The sequence below is a fragment of the Manis pentadactyla genome, chromosome 2, assembly GCF_030020395.1.
Source record: "Manis pentadactyla isolate mManPen7 chromosome 2, mManPen7.hap1, whole genome shotgun sequence".
NCBI lineage: Eukaryota > Metazoa > Chordata > Mammalia > Pholidota > Manidae > Manis > Manis pentadactyla.
In genome coordinates this window covers 76,666,614-76,686,961 of record NC_080020.1, presented here as the reverse complement: position 1 = coordinate 76,686,961, position 20,348 = coordinate 76,666,614, and the positions used below count along the sequence as shown (strand labels likewise).

The following is a 20,348-nucleotide window of genomic DNA, read 5'->3' as shown; positions in this document are numbered from 1 at the left end:
GAGATATTTTCTATAGAGATAAATGATCCTCCTTTAAATCAAGGGTTGCAAACTCAGGAGATGGATGGGAAGCCACGTGGGGCCAGTGACGACCACGAGTGCACAGAGCGAAGGTGCTTCCGCTGCTCAGTGCTGATGATGGGCCAGTAAGAATGTGGGCCTAGAGCTGCTTGACGTGATGTTCCATAACAAGTCAGAGGTCTGAGACTTAGTGCGAAAACCCCAATTTTTAAATGTTGACAACTTATTCAAACATATTTATACTGACATATTTAAAACATGGCTGATGGTATATTTTTAATGCACTGGCTTCCTTCCCTACTCTTGTCTTAGGGGCAGTCTTAAGGCAAGTGATGATTATACTTGCTATATAGACAGAAAAAACCACTTGCCACTATTCTTCAAAAAGGAGAGAAAGAAACTTTTTTGATAATGAAGTATGGCACAAAGAGTTAGACTTTCAGTATCGGTCTTGGATAGGAAACAAGATGCAGAAGAACTATTTCTGGGCCAGGATCACACTTTTTCTCTGGTTTGGTTATGAGAACTGACCCTCTAGATACTGACAAACATCAGATAATATTGTGTTGTGGCAAATATTCAACTGGACTGATTTAAGTGCATTTTAGGTATTAATTAGCTTACTTGTCCATATTTGTAAGAAGTTGTCAGCATTTCACCTCAAAGTGTGTTTCTGAGTAGCAAGTGGAAGCATTTGTCATGCATTTGGTCCACAAACCTTCCTCAAGGGTTTTCTCTGAACCTGGCACTGTGGAAATATTGTGGGAATTAGTAGCTTGAATGTACTAGCTCTGCCTTCCAGAAGCCTACTCTTGTGCAGAGGAGATAAAACAAGCTTACAGGTAATGACTCCAAGCACTCAGCAGTAAGTTACAGGACAATTTTTTTTAAGCATAAGTTGTACACTACTTATGGCTACAACAGTTTGAGTCCAGTGAAGAAAAGCAACCATCTCTCCCTTTTATTCTCTCCTTAAGATGAATATGCCTTTCCCAGGAGTACCCCCTCTACCCCCTGCAGATATGCTCTTACATCTCACTGGCCAAGATAGCATCATATACAGTTGACTCTTGACAACACGGGGGTTAGTGGCTCTGACCTCCTGCACACTCACAAATCCATGTATAACTTTTGACTCTCCAAAAACTTAACTACTGATTCCTACTGTTGACTGGAAGTCTTAACAATAACAAATGGTCATTTAGCATGTTTTGTATGTCATACATATTATATACTGGTTTCTTACAATAAACTAGAGAAAAGAAAATACTCTTCAAATTGTTGAAATCTCCAAAAAATTTTCTAATAGACTTACTGAAAGAAATCCACGTATAAGTGGACCCTGGTTCAGTTCAAACTTGTGCTGCTTAAGGGTCAACTGTACTCTTTCCAAAACTGATCATTAGCAAATGGAAAGGGACCAGTGTAACTGACTTAAGATAATCAGGATTGTTCCCTGGGGCTGAGCCTTGATCCAGTCTCCCTATAGTATATGGCTATGTAAAGGTGGGTAGATACTAGAATAGAATCAGAGTTTTGTTAGAAAAAAGAAAGCAATGGCTGCTGGGTAGCCAATCTACAATGGCTGTTACAGAATTGTTCTAAATACTGCTGAGAAGGTAACAACTGTGGAGATCAAATAATCTTCTGTAGTTCTGCTAAGATTGGCTTTGATTTCTAGATGGTCCCCAGCACTGAAATTTATCCTCATAGTTACAGCTTCATGGAAATTCAATTTGGAAAAAATCATTCTGAGACCCAGATTATTAAATGTCTTCCCAAAATCACACAGTAAATTAATGGCAAAGCCAGGGCAGGGCTTTTTGACTCTCAGAACAGGGTGTTCTCTTTCATTCCTTACCCTTCAGAGTTTGGAACTGTTGAAATTGCTTTAAAACTCATGGCAAAAAAGCACTGGTTTTTTTTGGAATTAACAACTTCTTATAATACATTTATTTTGTTTGTTCAGCCTTCTGGAAAGTAAATTGAGTCAGTGCTTTTAAAAGCCTGTTGAAGTCCTTATTCTCTGTTTTGAGACCATGTGCAATGAACCACCTTGGATTCCTTCCCACCTCACATTTGATGCAAATCCCTTTCTTTCAACATCTCTTTCTATTCCTTCCCCATCTTCTCTTGCTCCATGTATGACCAGCTTCCTGTTCTTAAATAGACTTTGTGGTCACCCCTCCTTCTCTGTGCCGGCTCCTAGCCACTAGTTACTTAGGCTGTGGTCTTCATTGTTCTGGCAAAAGCCTACCCGGTTGTGGTTGTCCCACATATCCACATTGTGATATATCCCCAAGTTGGGTTCTGGGCTTATTTTGGTACCTACTGCTTTGAGTGAGAGTCAAACTAATAATTAGAGTGTGGGGACAACTTCTATTGCAAATTTCCTCCTGTTCTTACAGTTCAGGAGGAGCTGCTTCTTGTACTCTCATTGCATACAATGCACAGATAGCCTATGATTTATGGCCTTCCACAAACCTGAATATTTATATGCTTTGTATTTTTCTTTATTTCTAGGACAAGATGTTGATAAATATAAAGAGCATATTATGGATGTGCTCTACCTTAATAGCCACCCATGCACTACATAAAGGTGAGTGTGGTAACAATTTCTTTGGTGCTAAGAGAAGTTAAAATCTAAGTCCTGGGACATCAAATGGCAATATGGAATCACTAAAATAAAGGATTAATTTTTTATTTATTCAGGGATGAACACTTTTAGCTAAAACGTCATTGGGCTAAAAACTGGTTTTTAATAAATCAGTCAGAACAAAATAATGAAGAGGATGCTGAAGCAGCAAGGGGGCTTTCAATAAATTCCCAGGTTACTTTCAGATTGTGCAAAAAGGCTCGTTGGCCTATTCTTCAGTACTACTCAAAGTCTCTCCTATTTAAAAAAAAGGACTATCAAACCCTCAGGAGACTAGATTTTGAGAAGGATCAACAAGACAAAGAGATGGCTGACAGCCAAGGTTTGGCTCCCATCTCCCCTTGTTTGCTTTCCTCTCCTTTCCTATCTGTTTACTTTCTTTTCCTTTTTCCTTCCCTTCCCTTCCCTCTCTCTCTTTTAAAGTAACTGGTTAAATGCTCATGCAATATTTTTCTTAGCTTTAAATTATATATCCACCTAATGAAAGCTCTGTAATTCCAGTGTGTGGACAGCAGTCTGTAAGAACGATACAACCATGCGTTTCAGTGCTCTGCTCCTGCCTAGTGCACCTCTCCAGACTCAGATTCCATTTCTTTCTCACACTCACTCCATGCTTCAGACTCCAGATAATTTGTAATCCATGCATAGACTTTTGTATTCCCTGGTTTTTCCATGTAATTCCATCTGCTTGGTAGTCCCTTCTCTTGTTCTCTACAATTCTGCTTCAATTCATTCTTCAAGACTCAAAGCTTTAGTAACACCCATCAATTCATCCATCTTATCTGTTCCTTCATCCATCCATCCATGCATCCAACTCTCTACCCATTCATTTATCTACCCATTGACAATATTGTCTGAGTACCTTATGGGTGCCAGGTGGTATTCTGGGTGCCCAGGGATGTACCGGAGGATGAGTCATACACTGTTTATGGATTTCATTGAGCTAATCTCCTAGTTATGTGAGATAGGCAATAAACAACAAAACAAACTATCTAGATACTTGCAGATTGATGAAAAATAAGGCAGAGTGTCATCATGAAGACTGGCCTGACTAGGGGGAGCTGGTAAGGCCTCTGAGAAAATAGCATTTACACTGAGACATGAGTGATTGAGATGGCTGCCAGAGTCTACAATCCACCAACCTGCTAACCACCCAGGAGCTGGTCTTTGGCATCATCAGGAAGTAAAAGTGAAGGTCACAGAAAGGAAAGCACCACAGCATCTGGTGAAGAGGGAGGACACAGAACGGAGAGAAGAAAAAGGAGTTGGCTAGTGTGCGTAATCATAGACGGGGAATTACAGAAAATAGTGGGAGAACCTTGAGGGGCAGAGCAACCCTCCCTCCACTGAAAACAAAGTTTAGGCTTTCTATTTAAAACAAAGAAAGAACTCACACAAACAATGGGAAATAAAACTACTTATGGTATAGCTCCTTGATGATATTTTAAAATAGTAATAATAGCTAACAATTCTGAGTAATTTATGTGTGTTAGGCTTTAAGTATTTCATATAGTTTATTTAATCTTTACTCCAATGAGGCAGATGTTTTTCTCCCCATTTGGCAGAGGAGGAAACGACTGTACCAAAAGGTTTGGAGGCGTAGCTAGTGGAGAAGGCCGTACAGAAACCCAGTGATGGAGCCTGCAGTTGAGCCTGGGCACTCGGGCTCCGTAGTCCATGCTCTTAACCACTGCAGTATACTTTACTCCAAGAATCAAGTTCTTTGTAAATCTATGATCACAATCATGGGATGTAATTAGTCTGGGACTAATTTCAGAAGAATTTTATTTTTACATGAGGGGCAAAAGTTGAAGATCCACATAAACACAAATTTGCTAAGTTCATAGTGAGACACACAGTGATCACTTGTGAGCAAATTCAAGTGTGTTTGTCATAAGGTTGTTGTCAATAGGTTTAACCCTAGGCAATCAAAAGGACAATTACTAACATAAACCCACACCTTGTCTACTGTTTACTGGCTTGTTTTAATGCATGAAGAGCTCTTTGCTTTAACATTACTCATTATGCTGGTTACCTAATGTTGACCTAGTTATTTGGCTATTCTTCCTCTAGTATTAATAAATGGAGTCATGCACAATCATGAGTAAATGCATGAACCAGAGAGTGATACTTATCACCCTAGAGAGTGATAAATTGCCATATTCTCAATCTGACATGTATTTGGCCGAGGTCTGTGTGTGTGTTGGCCTAATTGTATAGATGAAATTTACATCACCCTTCCTTCACAGAATTTATTGACAGAGAATGAAAGGTAACTGATCATTCATTCATTATTTAGAGATTTCTCCCTTATTATACTCGTTTAGACCACAAATCATCTGGTGGGAACAGTGAACTTTTTGTTAGAATTCATTTTTATTACTTGTATTGTCAGAGTTTCAGACAAGTTCTTGCAGGTAACAGGGATTTTTTGTAAAAAAAAAAAATGCTTAGTCTATAAACATTATCCTCTGAACTACTGCATTTATTTCTTAAAATATTTAGATTTACTGAAATTACTTATTGTGACCCAATGCATTAAGGCTGAAGAATTCATACACAACAGACTTGACCACACAGCTTTTTGTTAATCTTCTTGTTAAGACTAGATTCTACATGAATGTATATTTATATCCAACTGAAGCTTTTAATTTTCTTCTATCTATAAACACTCAGAATGATAAATAACCCTTGGGAAATTTGCCTTTTAACATCATTTTGTTCTAATACAGCTTTTCACCAAAGCACAGTGATTGAGCAATGCTCTAAGTTTTGAAAACCTCCTGACTGGATAAATTGGGTGAATCTCATATCTACCCCTATATATCTAAAAGTGTGAGAAGAACTATAATTTAGTAATGAAAGGAATTAGACATCATTTTTTTAAAACTCATTTTTAGGAGATGATAAAGAATCTCATAAAAAAGATGATAAAGAATATTATAATTGAGGTTGATTCAGATAAAGCTGTTTAAGTAGCAATACTTTATCTGTGGTGAAGTTAACCATCTAAATAATTATTCAGGAAGGAAGATGAGATTCCCTAGAACATTAGGAGATTAATGTAAATTAGGAGATTTTTAGATCATAAAATTATCACCCTTTCCCTTCTCAGGATCCCTGTTTTTGGCAAAAAAAAAAATTTGTTCTGTTCTTTTTCTCTCTCTAATATGTTCCAAATGAAAGGACTGTGAAACTGGTAGGGGTCACTCTCTGGGAGTTCCCTGTAGGCTTTATATATTTATTTTAGAAACATGAAATTACTAGCAGTTTTCAGATAATGATTAAAGAAATAGTATGGGATGGATCTAGACTTTGAAAAGGAACTAAAACTATTTAGGGACAGGGGGAGAATCCAATAAATACCCAAACTTGAACAATTCCCTGATTAGGTATACAGTGCCCTGTCTCCTGGCACAGGTCTGCCACAAGCCATCTGGGAGCCTGACTGTCACTTCCTCTTGCTGGGGTGTCCTTAGTAAAGGATTGGACCAGTTTCACTCTGAGTATGATAATTTATTTTGTAAGACAGGGAGTCTATAAAAAATGGAATTTTTCTCTTGCTCTTACATTTCAAGATACTCATAGTCTTAGTAACATTTTAAGGCTTAACAGTACAGCTAACAGTACACTTCATTTTATTTTCACTGAGTCTTGTCATGTACCTTCCGTCCTGTTTTGGACAAGGTGTAATAGTAAAATGATAAACATATGACAGCAACAAATAACATGAATTTGGAATAGATTAGTGATTCTATAATAAATACAGTAAATACAATAGTGTATTATTTACATTTATTTGTATCATAGGAAAGATTATACAGGCCAGACTTTTTGAGTTAAATTTCAATCTTTAGCAAAAGAGTATTTTTTTCTGCTTAAGATTCTGCATATCTTCCTGTAATTTTCAAAATGACTTATCCACAACTGAACCCACAGGGATACATTGACAACTGTGTCATTTCTGATGCGTGTCCACATTGAGATGTGTGTCATCACTACCTTTGGCCACTAACACATTAAGTATTAGATACACATCATTTTGTTACTTAAGATTCATTATTTCACTCTACCTAGAGGCTACTATTATTGACCAGATTTTATCAGGTGGGAGTTTCCTATGTATTAATAATTCCTATTGTTATTACCAACACATTGTATTGATAATTTGTGGAGACTGGAAAATGGGGGAAAGAGGAAGGGGAGGGGTATGGATTCCTATAGGAATGAAAGATTTTTTTTTTTCATGTAACAGTGTTAAATTGCAGTCACCCCATTCTTTCTCATTAGAAGTTTAAGGGCTTAAACAGAAAGATATTCTGCAGATTAATACTTTAGGAGGGTTAGGCAAACAGATGCCAACTTTCCCCCCAGGATATAATCGCGAGGTAATGTTTCACTGCAAAGTGATTGCAGCTGGATTTGTATTATGATTAAAGCCTTTGGTTCAAACACTGAACCAAAAGAGGGTCCTTCAACTGTTAGTCTTCCCCTGCTCCAGTCTACTGAAGTACTTTTTTAATTTCACTTCCTCTTTGAATTTTATTTTCATTTCCTCTGAGGTAATGCGGTAGTTACCTTAACAAATGTTTTCATCTTCTGACCTGTAGACATAAATTTGCCTTTCAACCACTCTTCCTAACGTCAGTTCCAGTCTTTTAAACCTGCATTGCTGATTATAGTCTCCTTTCGTCTTTGATTGCTTGCCTTCCTGTACTTGCTTTATTTTATCACTTATTGTTGTTCATGTTAAACACTAAGTAACAAATACTTTAAAGTGAATGCTATATTTTAAATACATAACAATGAGCATTATTAATCCTTGTCTTTATTATAGAACATTACTGAAATTATATCCTATTCTCTGAATATAAAATCATTCTAATTTTTTCACATACTGGAGGTGTGACCGAACCACTGTGAGGGTCATACCCATTCTTGCATTTAACACTCTCAGTCTGGGCTTTTTAGGAGTGTTAATGTGGTATTTCTCTTTTTTCTAGACCAAGTGGAAAAAAGCCCACCTGTTAAGGGCTCCCTTTCTGCAAAAGTCAACCTACCTTGTCATTTTTCAACCATGCCTACCTTACCACCCAGTTACAATACTACCAGTGAATTTCTCCGAATCAAATGGTCTAAGATTGAATTGGACAAGAGTGGAAAAGATTTGAAGGAGACCACTGTTCTCGTGGCCCAAAATGGAAATATCAAGATTGGTCAGGGCTACAGAGGGAGGGTGTCTGTGCCTACACATTCCGAAGACGTGGGCGATGCCTCACTCACCTTGGCCAAGTTGCGTGCAAGTGACGCGGGCCTCTACCGCTGCGACGTCATGTACGGGATCGAGGACACGCAAGACACGGTGTCATTGGCTGTGGATGGTAAGGCGTTTGGAATCTGTAGGAGGGTAGTAGAACATAACACCTGGCTCAGAAGTGTTGTGAAACAGTACTAAAAACTAACGATTATTCGGTTTGGACAAGCGGGAGAAAACATCAAACATCCCAACGGTCCATGTCCTTCACCTTAAATGAGCGCTATTTTTTCGGGGGTCAAGAAAGGTGACTTTTCACACAGCAGCTTCATTGATTTAATGCAGTAAAGTGTGGTACACTGGAAGTAATGAGTACCTCAAGACAGGGATATAGTCACTTCATTATTGACACCTATTGTTGATTATTTTTTTAAAGATGATAAAGGCTGATCTACATCTGTTTCAATTTTTACATGGGTATACATGTATCTATACATTCACACACACATGCACTTTTGCCTCCCTTCTTCTTATCTGCTAGCATGATTATTAAAAACCTTTGAATTTACTTTTAAGGACTATAAATTCTATCTTAACTTACATTGAAGAAATAAAATACTTAATATGCACCATGGCACATATCATGTGCCTAAAAAAGGCTAATAATACTCAATAAACATTTAAATTTGATCAAAACAAAAACTCAGTGAATTTTTTTTTAAGTTGAATACCCTGGTTGTTATTCATGAAGTCTGGCAATGAGATATTTTCATTTTAACCCCCTTTCAGTAGTGGTTTATATGTCATCTGAATTTAAGTTAGGAGACAAACCAAAGAAAAATTGCTTTAATTGGGTACACACATAATGCCATAGTTCTTGGTTGCAGAATATTTTGGCAAATTATTAAGCAAAATTCTAATACCCAGACATGATGGAACAGATTTTTCTTACAACCTTCTACTTCCCTATAAAATATTTACCTTTCAGAAAGATATATAAAGGATTTTATTAAAACTTTTTTGTGTAGCCAAAAAGGAAATGCTTTGAATTTCAGATGCAACAAATTATTTTTTTCTGAACACCCTTTTATGTTCAGACTCTATTGCTCTCATCTATAAATCTATTTTTATGTTGTCCAGGCACCTACTAAATATTCTGGGCTTTTCTTTCTTTTAACCTTTAATCATTTATTTTAGTTAACCTAGGATTGTTGTGCTCTACTGGTATTTTTCTGTCTCTCTTTTTCGATATATGTGTGTATACACATATACATACTATATAAAAATTCATAAATACATTATACATATATATATTTAAAATCTCAAAAGGAGTTTAATAATGTACAATTTTCATCATTAAAGAATTAGCAGTGGATTTACCCCTTGACCCTCTGAAACAATGAAAATCCTCCACTTAATCTCCTTAGCCCCACGAGGTCTTCAAATTATTCTGACAATCACAGATACTTATACAGATGGATTCATATTCCCTGTCTTGGTCTTGAAAGTCTGTTTATGTCCCCTTACTGCCAATCTTCAGTGTATGTGGAAGATTTTTAATTATCAAGAAGACTACTTGAAATTTTGATCAACATACCATTCAAATTCTTGCTAAACCTTAGAGATCATTATAAACTACCTCTTGTACTTAGCAGATAGCATGATATGTACTTCCTGGCAGTTTTAAATTAGTTCTATAAAGGTAATATTTTTCTGTAAGGCATTTGAGGAATTTTTCTTTGCAATCTCAGAAATAGGAAAGTGAATGTTAGTTGTCAGTGCATCTATTCTGTACTGACACTTCAGAGAGGTCCTCACCTATGACATGGCTGGTCTGTTCCCGGTGGTTACTTTATTGGCACACACCTGTCTTGGAAGAGAGAAACAATTGAAGGATGGGCATATAGGAGACAGTCTTACAGCTGGAACTCAAGATATGGGAAATAGACTGTTGTCAACCTTAGGAAATAACTAGGATTAGAAGGAGAGTAGAAGCTGTCTTGGAAACCAAATTTCATTTTGCATAACAAAAAAGTGGTTTTAAATGATATAACTCTTAGTGAAATCTCATCTGTAAGATCCAGTTGCCCCAATTTCTGTTGTCCAGTGACTTTGCAGGCACATTAGCTTGGCTCACTTCGAAGTTGTATAGAAATGACTCACCATACTTGCTCCAGTTAAAATGCAGATGCTCTGGTGGTAGTAGGATGAGAGGACTCAAAGCTCTCCTCCCTCAGCTGCTCTTTGCTCAGCCCTTTGACAAACTCTTGAGCCTCAGAACACAGTTCAGGAGCCACTAGTTTACGCTTCTCCTAAAACACAAGAAAGTGGAATTTGAGGCAAGTACCAGGATGCCTGGTTTCTACCCAGGGGAGTCTGGAGAACTTTGCTTCAGGCCTTCTTTGAAGAAAAATGCACGTCATCTGTCTTAGCAGATCACCTTAGTTTTGCTGGTGAGATGGCAAATATGATAAACGTTTGAGTAGTACTTAGTAGCCTACCCAACATTTTAAAATCCTTTACCTAATTTGACCTTCAGATCAATCAAATAAGCATTATTAGGGGAGGAAATTAAGGCTCCTTATATGATTAAGCAGCAAATTAGGGCATGGAACAAGCCTTCTCTTTTATATACAGTCCTCTGTTTTTCCATCTTAGTACAGTGTCTCTTGAAGTAAGTACCTCGAGGTTCTCTGTTTGGAGGTAGTGACATCAATGAATGTTCATGTGCTCCTCGAGTCAGCCCCAGGTGAAATCAGGAAGTGTGAGAAGTTGATCTCGCGGCCCTCTGAACTCTGTGTGTCCTGCAGCACTTGTTCCTTTAATTGTCCAGCGTTCCCATGATAGCCTGAATACTACCTGGAATTAGGACAGCTATCCACCACTTGGGATTTAGTGACTTAAATCTTTTTCATAGATAGTTTACATGGGAACAGGAAATCCCTGGCTAGGAAACTTTTCGATAGAGCAGAATGGGACACTTGGGTGAACAGCGTTTCTGGGCTCCTCAGGTCGCCATGATTTTGCCTAATGCTACATTCAGTAAAAACAAAGAATTATCATGATGTTGTTACCATGTTAGCAATTCATTTGATAGATTACCCCAAAGAGAAACTTTGCACGTTATGGCGGGAGTCTTGAATGCCTGTAATTGGTGTTGCTGTCTTTGCAGGGGTTGTGTTTCACTACAGGGCAGCGAGCAGCAGGTACACTCTGAATTTTGAGTCTGCGCAGAAGGCTTGTTTGGATATTGGAGCGGTCATAGCAAGCCCGGAGCAGCTCTATGCTGCCTATGAAGATGGATTTGAGCAATGTGATGCAGGCTGGTTGGCTGATCAGACCGTTAGGTGAGATGTCTGGGGGCTACAAGGTTTAATTCACCAACTGGGGAGTGAGAAAAAATAAGGTGCTACTTACTAGTCTTTTCTTTCTTTCCCCAGATATCCCATCCGAGCTCCCCGTGTGGGCTGTTATGGAGATATGATGGGGAAGGCAGGAGTCAGGACCTATGGATTCCGTTCTGCTCATGAAACTTACGATGTGTATTGTTATGTGGACCAGCTGGATGGTAAGAATTTCTTTAAGTTTCTATAGCTTCTTTTGACTAAGAAAATTGAGGAAATATTGGGAGTATGTTGGAAGAGAGACAGTCTTCGTGCTTGTTTGGATTCCAAACAGCAACATTTAGTTTAGGCGACAGTATGATTCTGTGGTGAAATAAGCCTAAATTAAAGTGGAAAGAGAAGGAGGAGTGTGTAAATGGTTAGGCAAGTGGGAAATGTCTTTAGTTAATGGCAGGTTTTCCTTCAGTCATGCTGCCATTGGACTGTTTCCAATACACTTTTGGAACATCAAGAATAGAAAGCTGTAAGGGTGGTACCTATTCCAGGGAGCGCTTCAGGTAAAATCTTGTGATGACAAACCACTGTGAATCCAAGTGCTGATAAACACCCTATGGTGCAACTAAATAACAAACTAGCCCAGAAGGAACCATGTGTCACTTCTCCTTGCGTTCGCTTTGCTCACTCTAATATTCAGAGCAATCATTCATTCATTCAGCCAGTCAACACATAAACCCCCCACTATCTCACAGGTACTCTACTAGTTGTTAGTGATAAGGAGCCAGGTAAGATAGAGGCTTTGCTTTAAAGATGCTTAAAGTCTGACTTTGGTATTATTACTTCTCACTCAGAGTTAGTTAGAGACTCATAAAGGCAAGTTTGACATTACCTGAGGGACACAATACAGTTTTATTGTAAGAGAAGTTTCTGTGACTTTTGAAATGCAGTTCCATTTGTATCAATAAGCATTTTAGAAGCTTAAGTATATAAGTAGAAGTATTAAGTTGAATTATACTTTTGATTTTGGCTGGGCACACATAAAAAGAATGATCTCAATATTCTTATGTATAAAATGAGGTTGAACAATACAATTTCCATGGTTCCTTTCAACATTAAAATTCTATGAGTCTATGGTTCTGTGGATTGAATAAACAACTTCAGAGACTGAAAGCTAGAAAATAAGCAGCTTATATTTTCTTAATGCTCTGAAGAAATTTGAATAGGAAGGCTGGCTTACAACAAGGCTGCCTAAGTGTGGTTCTCTAACATCTTAACATTCTTATTATAACTACCCTTAAGACTGGTAAATGTATTTTCTAAACCAGAAGTTGAGATACTAACAATTATCATTTTTGTGTAAGGACAAAGAGAAAACGTACATAACCAAGCTCTCTCTCTCTCTCTTTTCCTTACTTTAAGTTTAATTGTAAGTTTATCTGAAGTTTAATTTACTTTCTCGTGGAATAGGAGATGGTTGGCAGTAGAATCTGGCTCTAGGAAATAAATTCGGCTGTTGCTATTTCAGTAGGGTGGAAATTTGTATCCAAATTCAGTAAAGTGAAGTTTGTTTTACCACTGTTATTTTAATTTAGAATAATATCTCTCATAGTGATAGTTATAAAAATTCCCAGAATGCTTGTAATACTGGAACTGAACCAGAGGTTGTTTTTGAAAAAGTATACATAAAAGATAACTGCCAAAATATTTTTACCAAATATAATTGAAACAGTGACTTTCAGGTATAAATCCATGGCCTGATCCAAATACGAACAGTCGTCACAGGAACAGTCGTCACAGGGAGGCAGCCTCCTTGAAGGAGAGACAGGCCTGTGTACTCACAACACCACCAGAAGGAGCGCCAAGGGGCCTCTCTCTCTTCTGTGTGTCTGTTCTTCAGTTTTATCTTGATGAACTACTGAAATCCTCCTCTCTCAGGCTACAGACTCCCGAGTCCCAGAGTTTACATGCTCCCTGCAAATACTGTTTGATGTGCTTCTGACAGGTCTTGGTAGTAGAAGTCCTGCCAGGGATCCTGAGCCACCCTGTACCCACTGAACAGTGGCCGACCACATGCTGTTCAGAGGATCATAAATAGTGTGTGGGGAACACAGGGCTCTGTCAGAAGAGCAGATTCTTCTCTGTGTGTGTGCATACACTGCAGTGAGGGGGATTTATTATATAGGAGTCATTTTCCAACTCCATAAACATTGTCACTTCTAAGGCAACTTTGGCAACTCTTTTTCATAACCAGTCTCTGCCCTAATGTAACCCAACTGTATTTTATAGTTAGCTGGAAGAAATGTTCCACATATTTGATGTGTGAAAACTTGTAATGTGTAATATAGCATAACTTTAGTTGAGTTTGAACCTTTTCATTTTAGCACATAAAAATTGGAAGAGAAAGATAAAAGAATCAGTATAAATACTAATTTAAGAACTCAAATTTATGTCAGCAGAGTAACAAGGCCTTTTGTTTCATAGAATAAACCTGACAATTCTGGAGGATATTCGGTATGCATACAATGACACTGCTCTGGAACTTGTTTCCTACTTGTTAGTCGTCCCTTGGAATAATTAGCAAATCTTTGGACACTGGTCTTTGCTTTCTTGATCTGCAATTGGACTGGTGGTGGTGGGCGGGTGTGTTAAAGAGAATTTTGTAACATGATGTTGAGAGGAAGATCCCAGAATCTTCTTGTAAGATCTCTCTTCTTCCTTTACAGAAATGTATGTCCTTCCTTTGAAGTAAAGACCATTGGCTAAACCCTGACTCGATAAAAATTCTTGTGGGAAGTTGACTATCGAAAGTTACATCTGGTGTTTCAGTTGTCACACTGATAAAAGATTATTTGAGGGTGGGCCAAAATTCCTCATAAGATATATTTATTGCTATATTCATGGGTATAATAGCTCCCACCTCTGTTTTATTGTTTTTTTTTTGAACAGCCAGTGTGTATGTGAGAAGTGGTGGAGGCAGTAAAAATTAGAGATATTGATGTACTCAGGATGCATGAGATGGAATATGTACACAGTTATGAAACTAAGGTTCAATTACTTTAGATGAGAAGCCATAGTATTCCAGATGGTCTAATGAAAAATCCAATTAAATGTGAAGTGAAACCTAATTCCTGAACACAGTTAATTAAAAAAAATTAGTTATTTATCATGAAAGATAGCTGATAGACTGTTGACCTGATTGTTTTTCTCCCTGCTTGTTTTATAATATCACGTCAACCTGATGTGTTTCTTTATAAAACTCAAATAACTATACTAAATTAAATCCAGCTAGTTTGGGGGAGAGAAAAACTAATCTGGTTCTTATTCTAAGGTGGTGATTATAACACAATTATGCATATGAATATAATATTCAACTCTGTTTTTAAAATAATTCAGTACGTGTAAAAGAAAAATTACATTAGCTATATCCACTAGCAAACATTCTAGTATTAGTTTATGTTCTTAAATTGGTCCAGACTTTATGGTGGCTTGTTAGCCATGATTGAGTAATTTTAGTAACACTGTTACTAAGAAATTAATGGAATTAAGATTTGAAAGTAGGAACCTAGAAATTAGGATCTATAAAATAATCTTTATTAGAAAATTTAATCTGTGTTGAGAGAGTTCCTTATTAGGAAATTTGATTTATGTTTCTGGTAAGATAGATTTGGAAAACCTTGAGAGGGTTTAGAATAGAGTTGAGATGATTAGATATTCAGAAAATTGGGTAAAGCATTGGAGTTATTTAGGAGTGGGAAAGACAATTTCTGAGGGAGGATTCTTGGTAGGCAATAAAGTTCCTCATAATTAAGAATAGGAAGAACCTCAATTGAGTGCTAGCTGTCACTTACTAGTTGTGAGATCTTTGATCTCCTCTTGTAGCTTCAGTTTCTTCTTCTGTGAAATGGGGACAGTAAGGGTACTGACTTTTTAATGGTGAGATGAATTAATGTGTAAAGCTTTTATCATACCTGTGTGGCACAGAGTAAGTGCTCAATAAATAATAGCTGTTATTGTACTTTATGGGTGTATAGAAGATTCTTTGCTTCCACAAATTTATAAAAAGAAGAGTTAAAATTGCAACTCTCAGAATTAGATTCAATATCAAAAATTTTTTCTGACAATGAATATTATTAAATGTAGAAAGATTCCTGATAGACTATACAATTTCTTTTCTGAAAGTCTTTTAAAATTAGAATTTATCTGAGATGTTGTGAGTGCAATGCTCTGTCAAAGTTTGAGTCATGGTACTTTGAGAGATACAGAGAATAAATGGAAATGGGTCACTTTACAGAGGGAAACTTATGTGTCAAGGCATTTTAAATATCAGTGCTTGGGCATTATTGAATAATTAAAAAGAATATTGTGGCAAACTAAAAATTCCTATATTATCCTTCCTAAGTTGTTTGAAATCAGTTTATTCTCTAATTAGAACATTATGTTCTTGAACCACAGTATTCAGGAATTAGTCTGGCCTCTTACTCCCCACAGAAGGTCACGGGCACATAAACTTGTCCACTTTGTAGGAGGAAGATTGAAATACTTCTGAAAGTGCTTTGTGAATGAATGTATTTCTGTGCAGAAAACTGACAATTTAGTAGGAGATGATTGTGTCTACCTATACCCATAGCAAAAAATAATTCCTAAGTAAGATAAAAAGGGAGTGTTGGAAAGAAGGGAATACCATGTAAATATTTCAGCTAAAAAAAAACCCCAGTCAAACATTTAAGGAATCTTTAAATTATTTTAATGAAATTAATTGATGATTGTTTATTTGTTGTCTTTATGGTAGCACATACTTGTAAGAATATAGTTTCCTTTATATGGGGGTTTCATTCTCCCTGCAGGTAAATTGGAGGGTGGTAGGTGAGGTCTGAATTTTTTCTTTGGGGGTTGATCCTTTTAGTTTTAGGTGAGTTAATACTTGCAGTCTTGTCCCCACATCTGACAAATGACTGATCCAGAAGCTTCTTGCTCTTCACATAAACTTCCTAGCACTTGTAATATCTGCATCAAGGGCTCTCCCCATCTCATATCCCCTTTCTAAGTCCTAGCTGATCTCTCTAACTCTTACCATCTCCAAACCTTGAATGTATGACATACAATCATGACTACAACTTTCCTGCAAATGTTTGCTGACATCTCCCTCTCTCCTACAAGACTGTGGGTTCTGGGACGGAAGAAACCATGTGCTTCTCCACTATACCCTTGGCATATAGTAGATGCTCCATAGATAGAGTTGAATAAATGAATGAATTAATGAATTAACCTCCTAACTATAAGTGCCCACTCTACTCACCTTGCTGTCTGTATACTTGCTCTTTGGATAGCTCACCCCTCTCCAGGCTTCATCACTATTCTACTTGCTTCCCAATTTTTCGTTGTTCCAATTTCCTTATTTTCATTTTTGTTTAATTTCATTTTTGTTTTCCTGAATATAAACTGTAAGCCAAATACCTTGTAGGATAAATGGGGCACAAAGGTACACCAAAAGAACAAATAAATGAAAATGTTGATTTCTGGTTTTGCATGCTTAGCCCTGAACTTTCTTCTGAATTCTATACTTGCCTTTCTGGTGTGTGGATGATTATTGTGTCTTATCTCTGGTTTTGATTCTTAAAAATAATCCCCATGCCTTTAACAGATCTTGAAAGGGTCTGTTTTATGACCATCAAAGCACATGTTACACACCATGACCATGTCTTGTCCTCTACCCAGTGTTTTTAGTGAATTCTCTGTTGCTTTCCTCCTCAAGCACAAACTCTGTCTGGGCTTTGAAGCCCTTAAACCTGGCTCAGGGGTAACCTGTTCAACCTAGTTTTCCTCTTTCCAACATGACTCCCACACATGCACCAGCTCTCCACAGACCCTCAGGTCCTAGACTGCATGCCTTCTGCATTGGGTCTTCTTAGAGAACACACGCCCCTCAGCTTCCCAATATTCTGTTCTTCCCTGTGCCTGAAAACTTACTCTTACCAAGAGCCCATCTTAAGCTCTTACAGATCACATGATTTCCTGACTCTGAGTTACTTTTCTTAGAGTTAATTCCACAGGTTTGGTGTTTTATTGTTCTCTGCTTGCTTTATATTAACCAAATATGAAATTTTATCTACTGGTGTTATTTCTGGAAAACTTCTGTAAGCTCCTGGGTGAGATAAGGCCAGAAACGTGTAGACCTCTCCCAACTGCAGTGACAGACCTATTCCAGTAATACATGTATAATAGTTATGCAAGAAATACTTGGTGGTAATTGCAGTATTTTCCAAACTTTGTCTATTTTATAGACCGCTTCCACCACCCTTCCATTTCTGTCATATTTGAAAAAAATGAAAAATGATTCACTTTGTTCACCAAATTTATATAAGGGTCTATTTTTTTTTTTACCTCATTGGCTCACCATGATACTAATTTTTCTCTTTGTATGTCTCCTCTACTGTTTACTACAGTGCCTCTTAGAAGTAATTACTTCCTAGAAATACTATTTTCCCCTTTTCCACTTCTCACAGTAATTTCCCTGTCTTGCCTCCCCAGCCAATCATCCTCTCTGGGATTGGTTCCTTTGTACCTATTCACAAATTACATATTAATTTTTCTACAGCTATCTCATATCAAAATCCAGGGAAGCTGTCTCACCTCTATGGCTTGTCTAATGCCTCAGTGTTGTCATTGTGTCTGACCTAGAATCAAAAATAGCATTTCCTTTTTGTTATCATATGAGCTCCTTTAGATATATGAACAGCTAAAAAATTAGATAAAGGCCTGAATGTCATTAAGCAGGTCTTATGGCAGGGTTTAGTTATAGCTTTTTTTGAGGCTTTGATTGAACCAAAGTCTGATATCACATCTGGAAATGGTGTGATTTCCTGCCTGTAGATCCTCAGATTGACTTTAAATTTCATGAAATTTACTGCATGTGAACTACAGACTATAGGAGTTATTTAAGAATTAGTGATACTGGCCTCATTCAGATAAAAAGCCCCACAGCACCTAAAAGAACTTCCTCCATACTGTGAGTCAGCAAATGAGTCAAATATTGATACTGGATTACAGAACCTTTTTACATTGGTTGAAGTTGGTGCTAGAAGATGCTGAAAACGTTTTAGCTATTTTCTTTAAAACTTATGGAATCACAGATCACGGCTGTGGCCATGGCTTCTTAAACAAAATTTGAAGATTAACATGTCTTGCTAAGGGGTTTGAAACTGAACTTGGAATTGTTCTCATTTAAGTGTTTGAGTGTTCTAGCTAAAAGCCACCAAGGAAGGCGACAAGGCATGGCACTCTGTCAGTACCTCTGGCAAGTGACATCCTCATTCAGTACAATGATTTCAATAGATAGACTGTGAGGTAGCTCCATGGGTAGGTTAAGGAAGGAAATTATTTATTGTATGGTAGCATTATTATTTAATCTAATCCTAACTGATCATACATATATGGGTTTCTTTCTGGACTCTCCATTCTATTCCACTGATCTACATGTCAGTACCACATTGTTTTGATTACTGTTTGTTTGTAGTAAATTTTGAAATTATTAGGTGCCAAACCTTCAACTATATTCTTGCTTTTCAAAATTGTTTCAGCTATTCTAGATACCTCGAGTTCCCACTATGAACTTTAGGTTCAGCTCACCAGTTCATACAAAGAGGCCAACCAGGATTCTGATAGGGATTCCATTAATTCTCTAGATCAATATGAGGTGTATTGCCATTTTAACAATATTAAATCTTCTGATCCATGAACATGGTATGTTTTTGCATTTTTTTTAGATCTTCAATTTCTTTCAACAATGTTTTATAACTTTCAGAGTTAAATTTAGGCCTCAGTATTTTAGTTTTTTATGTAAATATAAATGGAATTTATTTCCCTTTCTGATTGTTCACTGAAAGTGTATAGAAATGCAGTTGATTTTTATATATTGGTCTTGTTTCTTGTATCTTACAATCATGTTGAGATTTTTTACTAGTTCTAATATCTTTTTAATGGAATCCTTAGGATTTTCTCTATGTAGTCCCTTTCATTTTATAATCTTATCTTAAATACATAGAAATATCTTGGCATAAACCCCTTGAAACATGTAACAGTCATTTGTTTTAAGACTTTGATGTCAAGGTCTCATTGAGTTCTGAATCGAAAGAGCTTCTTTGGAAATACAGTGTCCACTTATGTCTCAGCTGTGAAAAGTGAAAAAAAAAACAAACAAAAACCAACTAGGCCGATCCTCCTGTGTTGACCTGCAGCCACACTGTGCCTGTCAAGCCAAATTACACATTCAATCTCTTATATATTTCGAAGACTCAGACACCCAGAAATTTTTCAGAACTTCTTTCTCACTCTAATTAAAATCTTACTGCTCTGTCAATGGGAAAGAATGAGATCTGACATGCTGGACACTGTAAAAGCATGTTTAAATTGTAGTGGGGCTTCCTGTGTCTTTAAGCCCTCCAAATTGACATACATGAGATCTTGTTAATAACACCTTGACAAATACGTGGATTTCTTTTCTAATAAATGTTATCTGATTTAGAACATTTCAACTGACTATCACAGCCAACTGATGACAATTTTCTAATAATTACTTAGAGGTTAAAAATTCTGTGCTGTAAGCTATGTTGTGCTTCTACTTTAGCCTAAGACAAGTGAGAAATCTGAAAGGTGCTGACCTGGCTTTCCAGTCTCATTACCCCCGAAACTAGAAACATTGCCAGCCTCCCAGCAGAAATGGAGTGAAGTTACCTTGCAGCCCTAGAGGTTTTCTTGCCACAGTTAACAGAAGGCTGATTCTGTGCAGGTTAAAGGATCAAATCTTAGGGGAATTGACAGGCTTTTAAATTATCTGCAAATGCCAGCCCTCTAGAGATTATATAGCAGTGCATGTTAGCTGTTAGCCTAACATGTACAGCTGTTGGATTTTGTGATCCAGAGGCTAATGAGCATTAGTCTTCACTGCTTTGATCTGTGTTCATGGGCAAAAAAGAGAGAGCAGGAGTGAGAGAGTGAGAAAGAGCAAGAGAGACAGAGAGCAAGAAAAGAAAAAGAAAACTCCTGGAAATGTAAAAGTCCCAAACTTCAAAACTAATAA

At 37.2% G+C, this 20,348-nt stretch overlaps 1 protein-coding gene across 4 annotated transcripts in view; it reads left to right on the top strand.

The window, feature by feature from the left end:
- The window catches only part of VCAN (versican), a 102,421-nt gene that overhangs the window by 8,098 nt on the left and 73,975 nt on the right, over nucleotides 1-20,348 (top strand). For all 4 annotated transcript variants that reach the window (XM_036914220.2, XM_036914217.2, XM_036914219.2 and 1 more), the window contains exons 2-5: nucleotides 2,545-2,620; nucleotides 7,681-8,058; nucleotides 11,104-11,278; nucleotides 11,372-11,499. In XM_036914220.2, coding sequence (XP_036770115.2) covers nucleotides 2,551-2,620; nucleotides 7,681-8,058; nucleotides 11,104-11,278; nucleotides 11,372-11,499 — 751 coding nt within the window. In that variant the 5' untranslated portion in view covers nucleotides 2,545-2,550. The remainder of the gene's footprint in view (nucleotides 1-2,544; nucleotides 2,621-7,680; nucleotides 8,059-11,103; nucleotides 11,279-11,371; nucleotides 11,500-20,348) is intronic.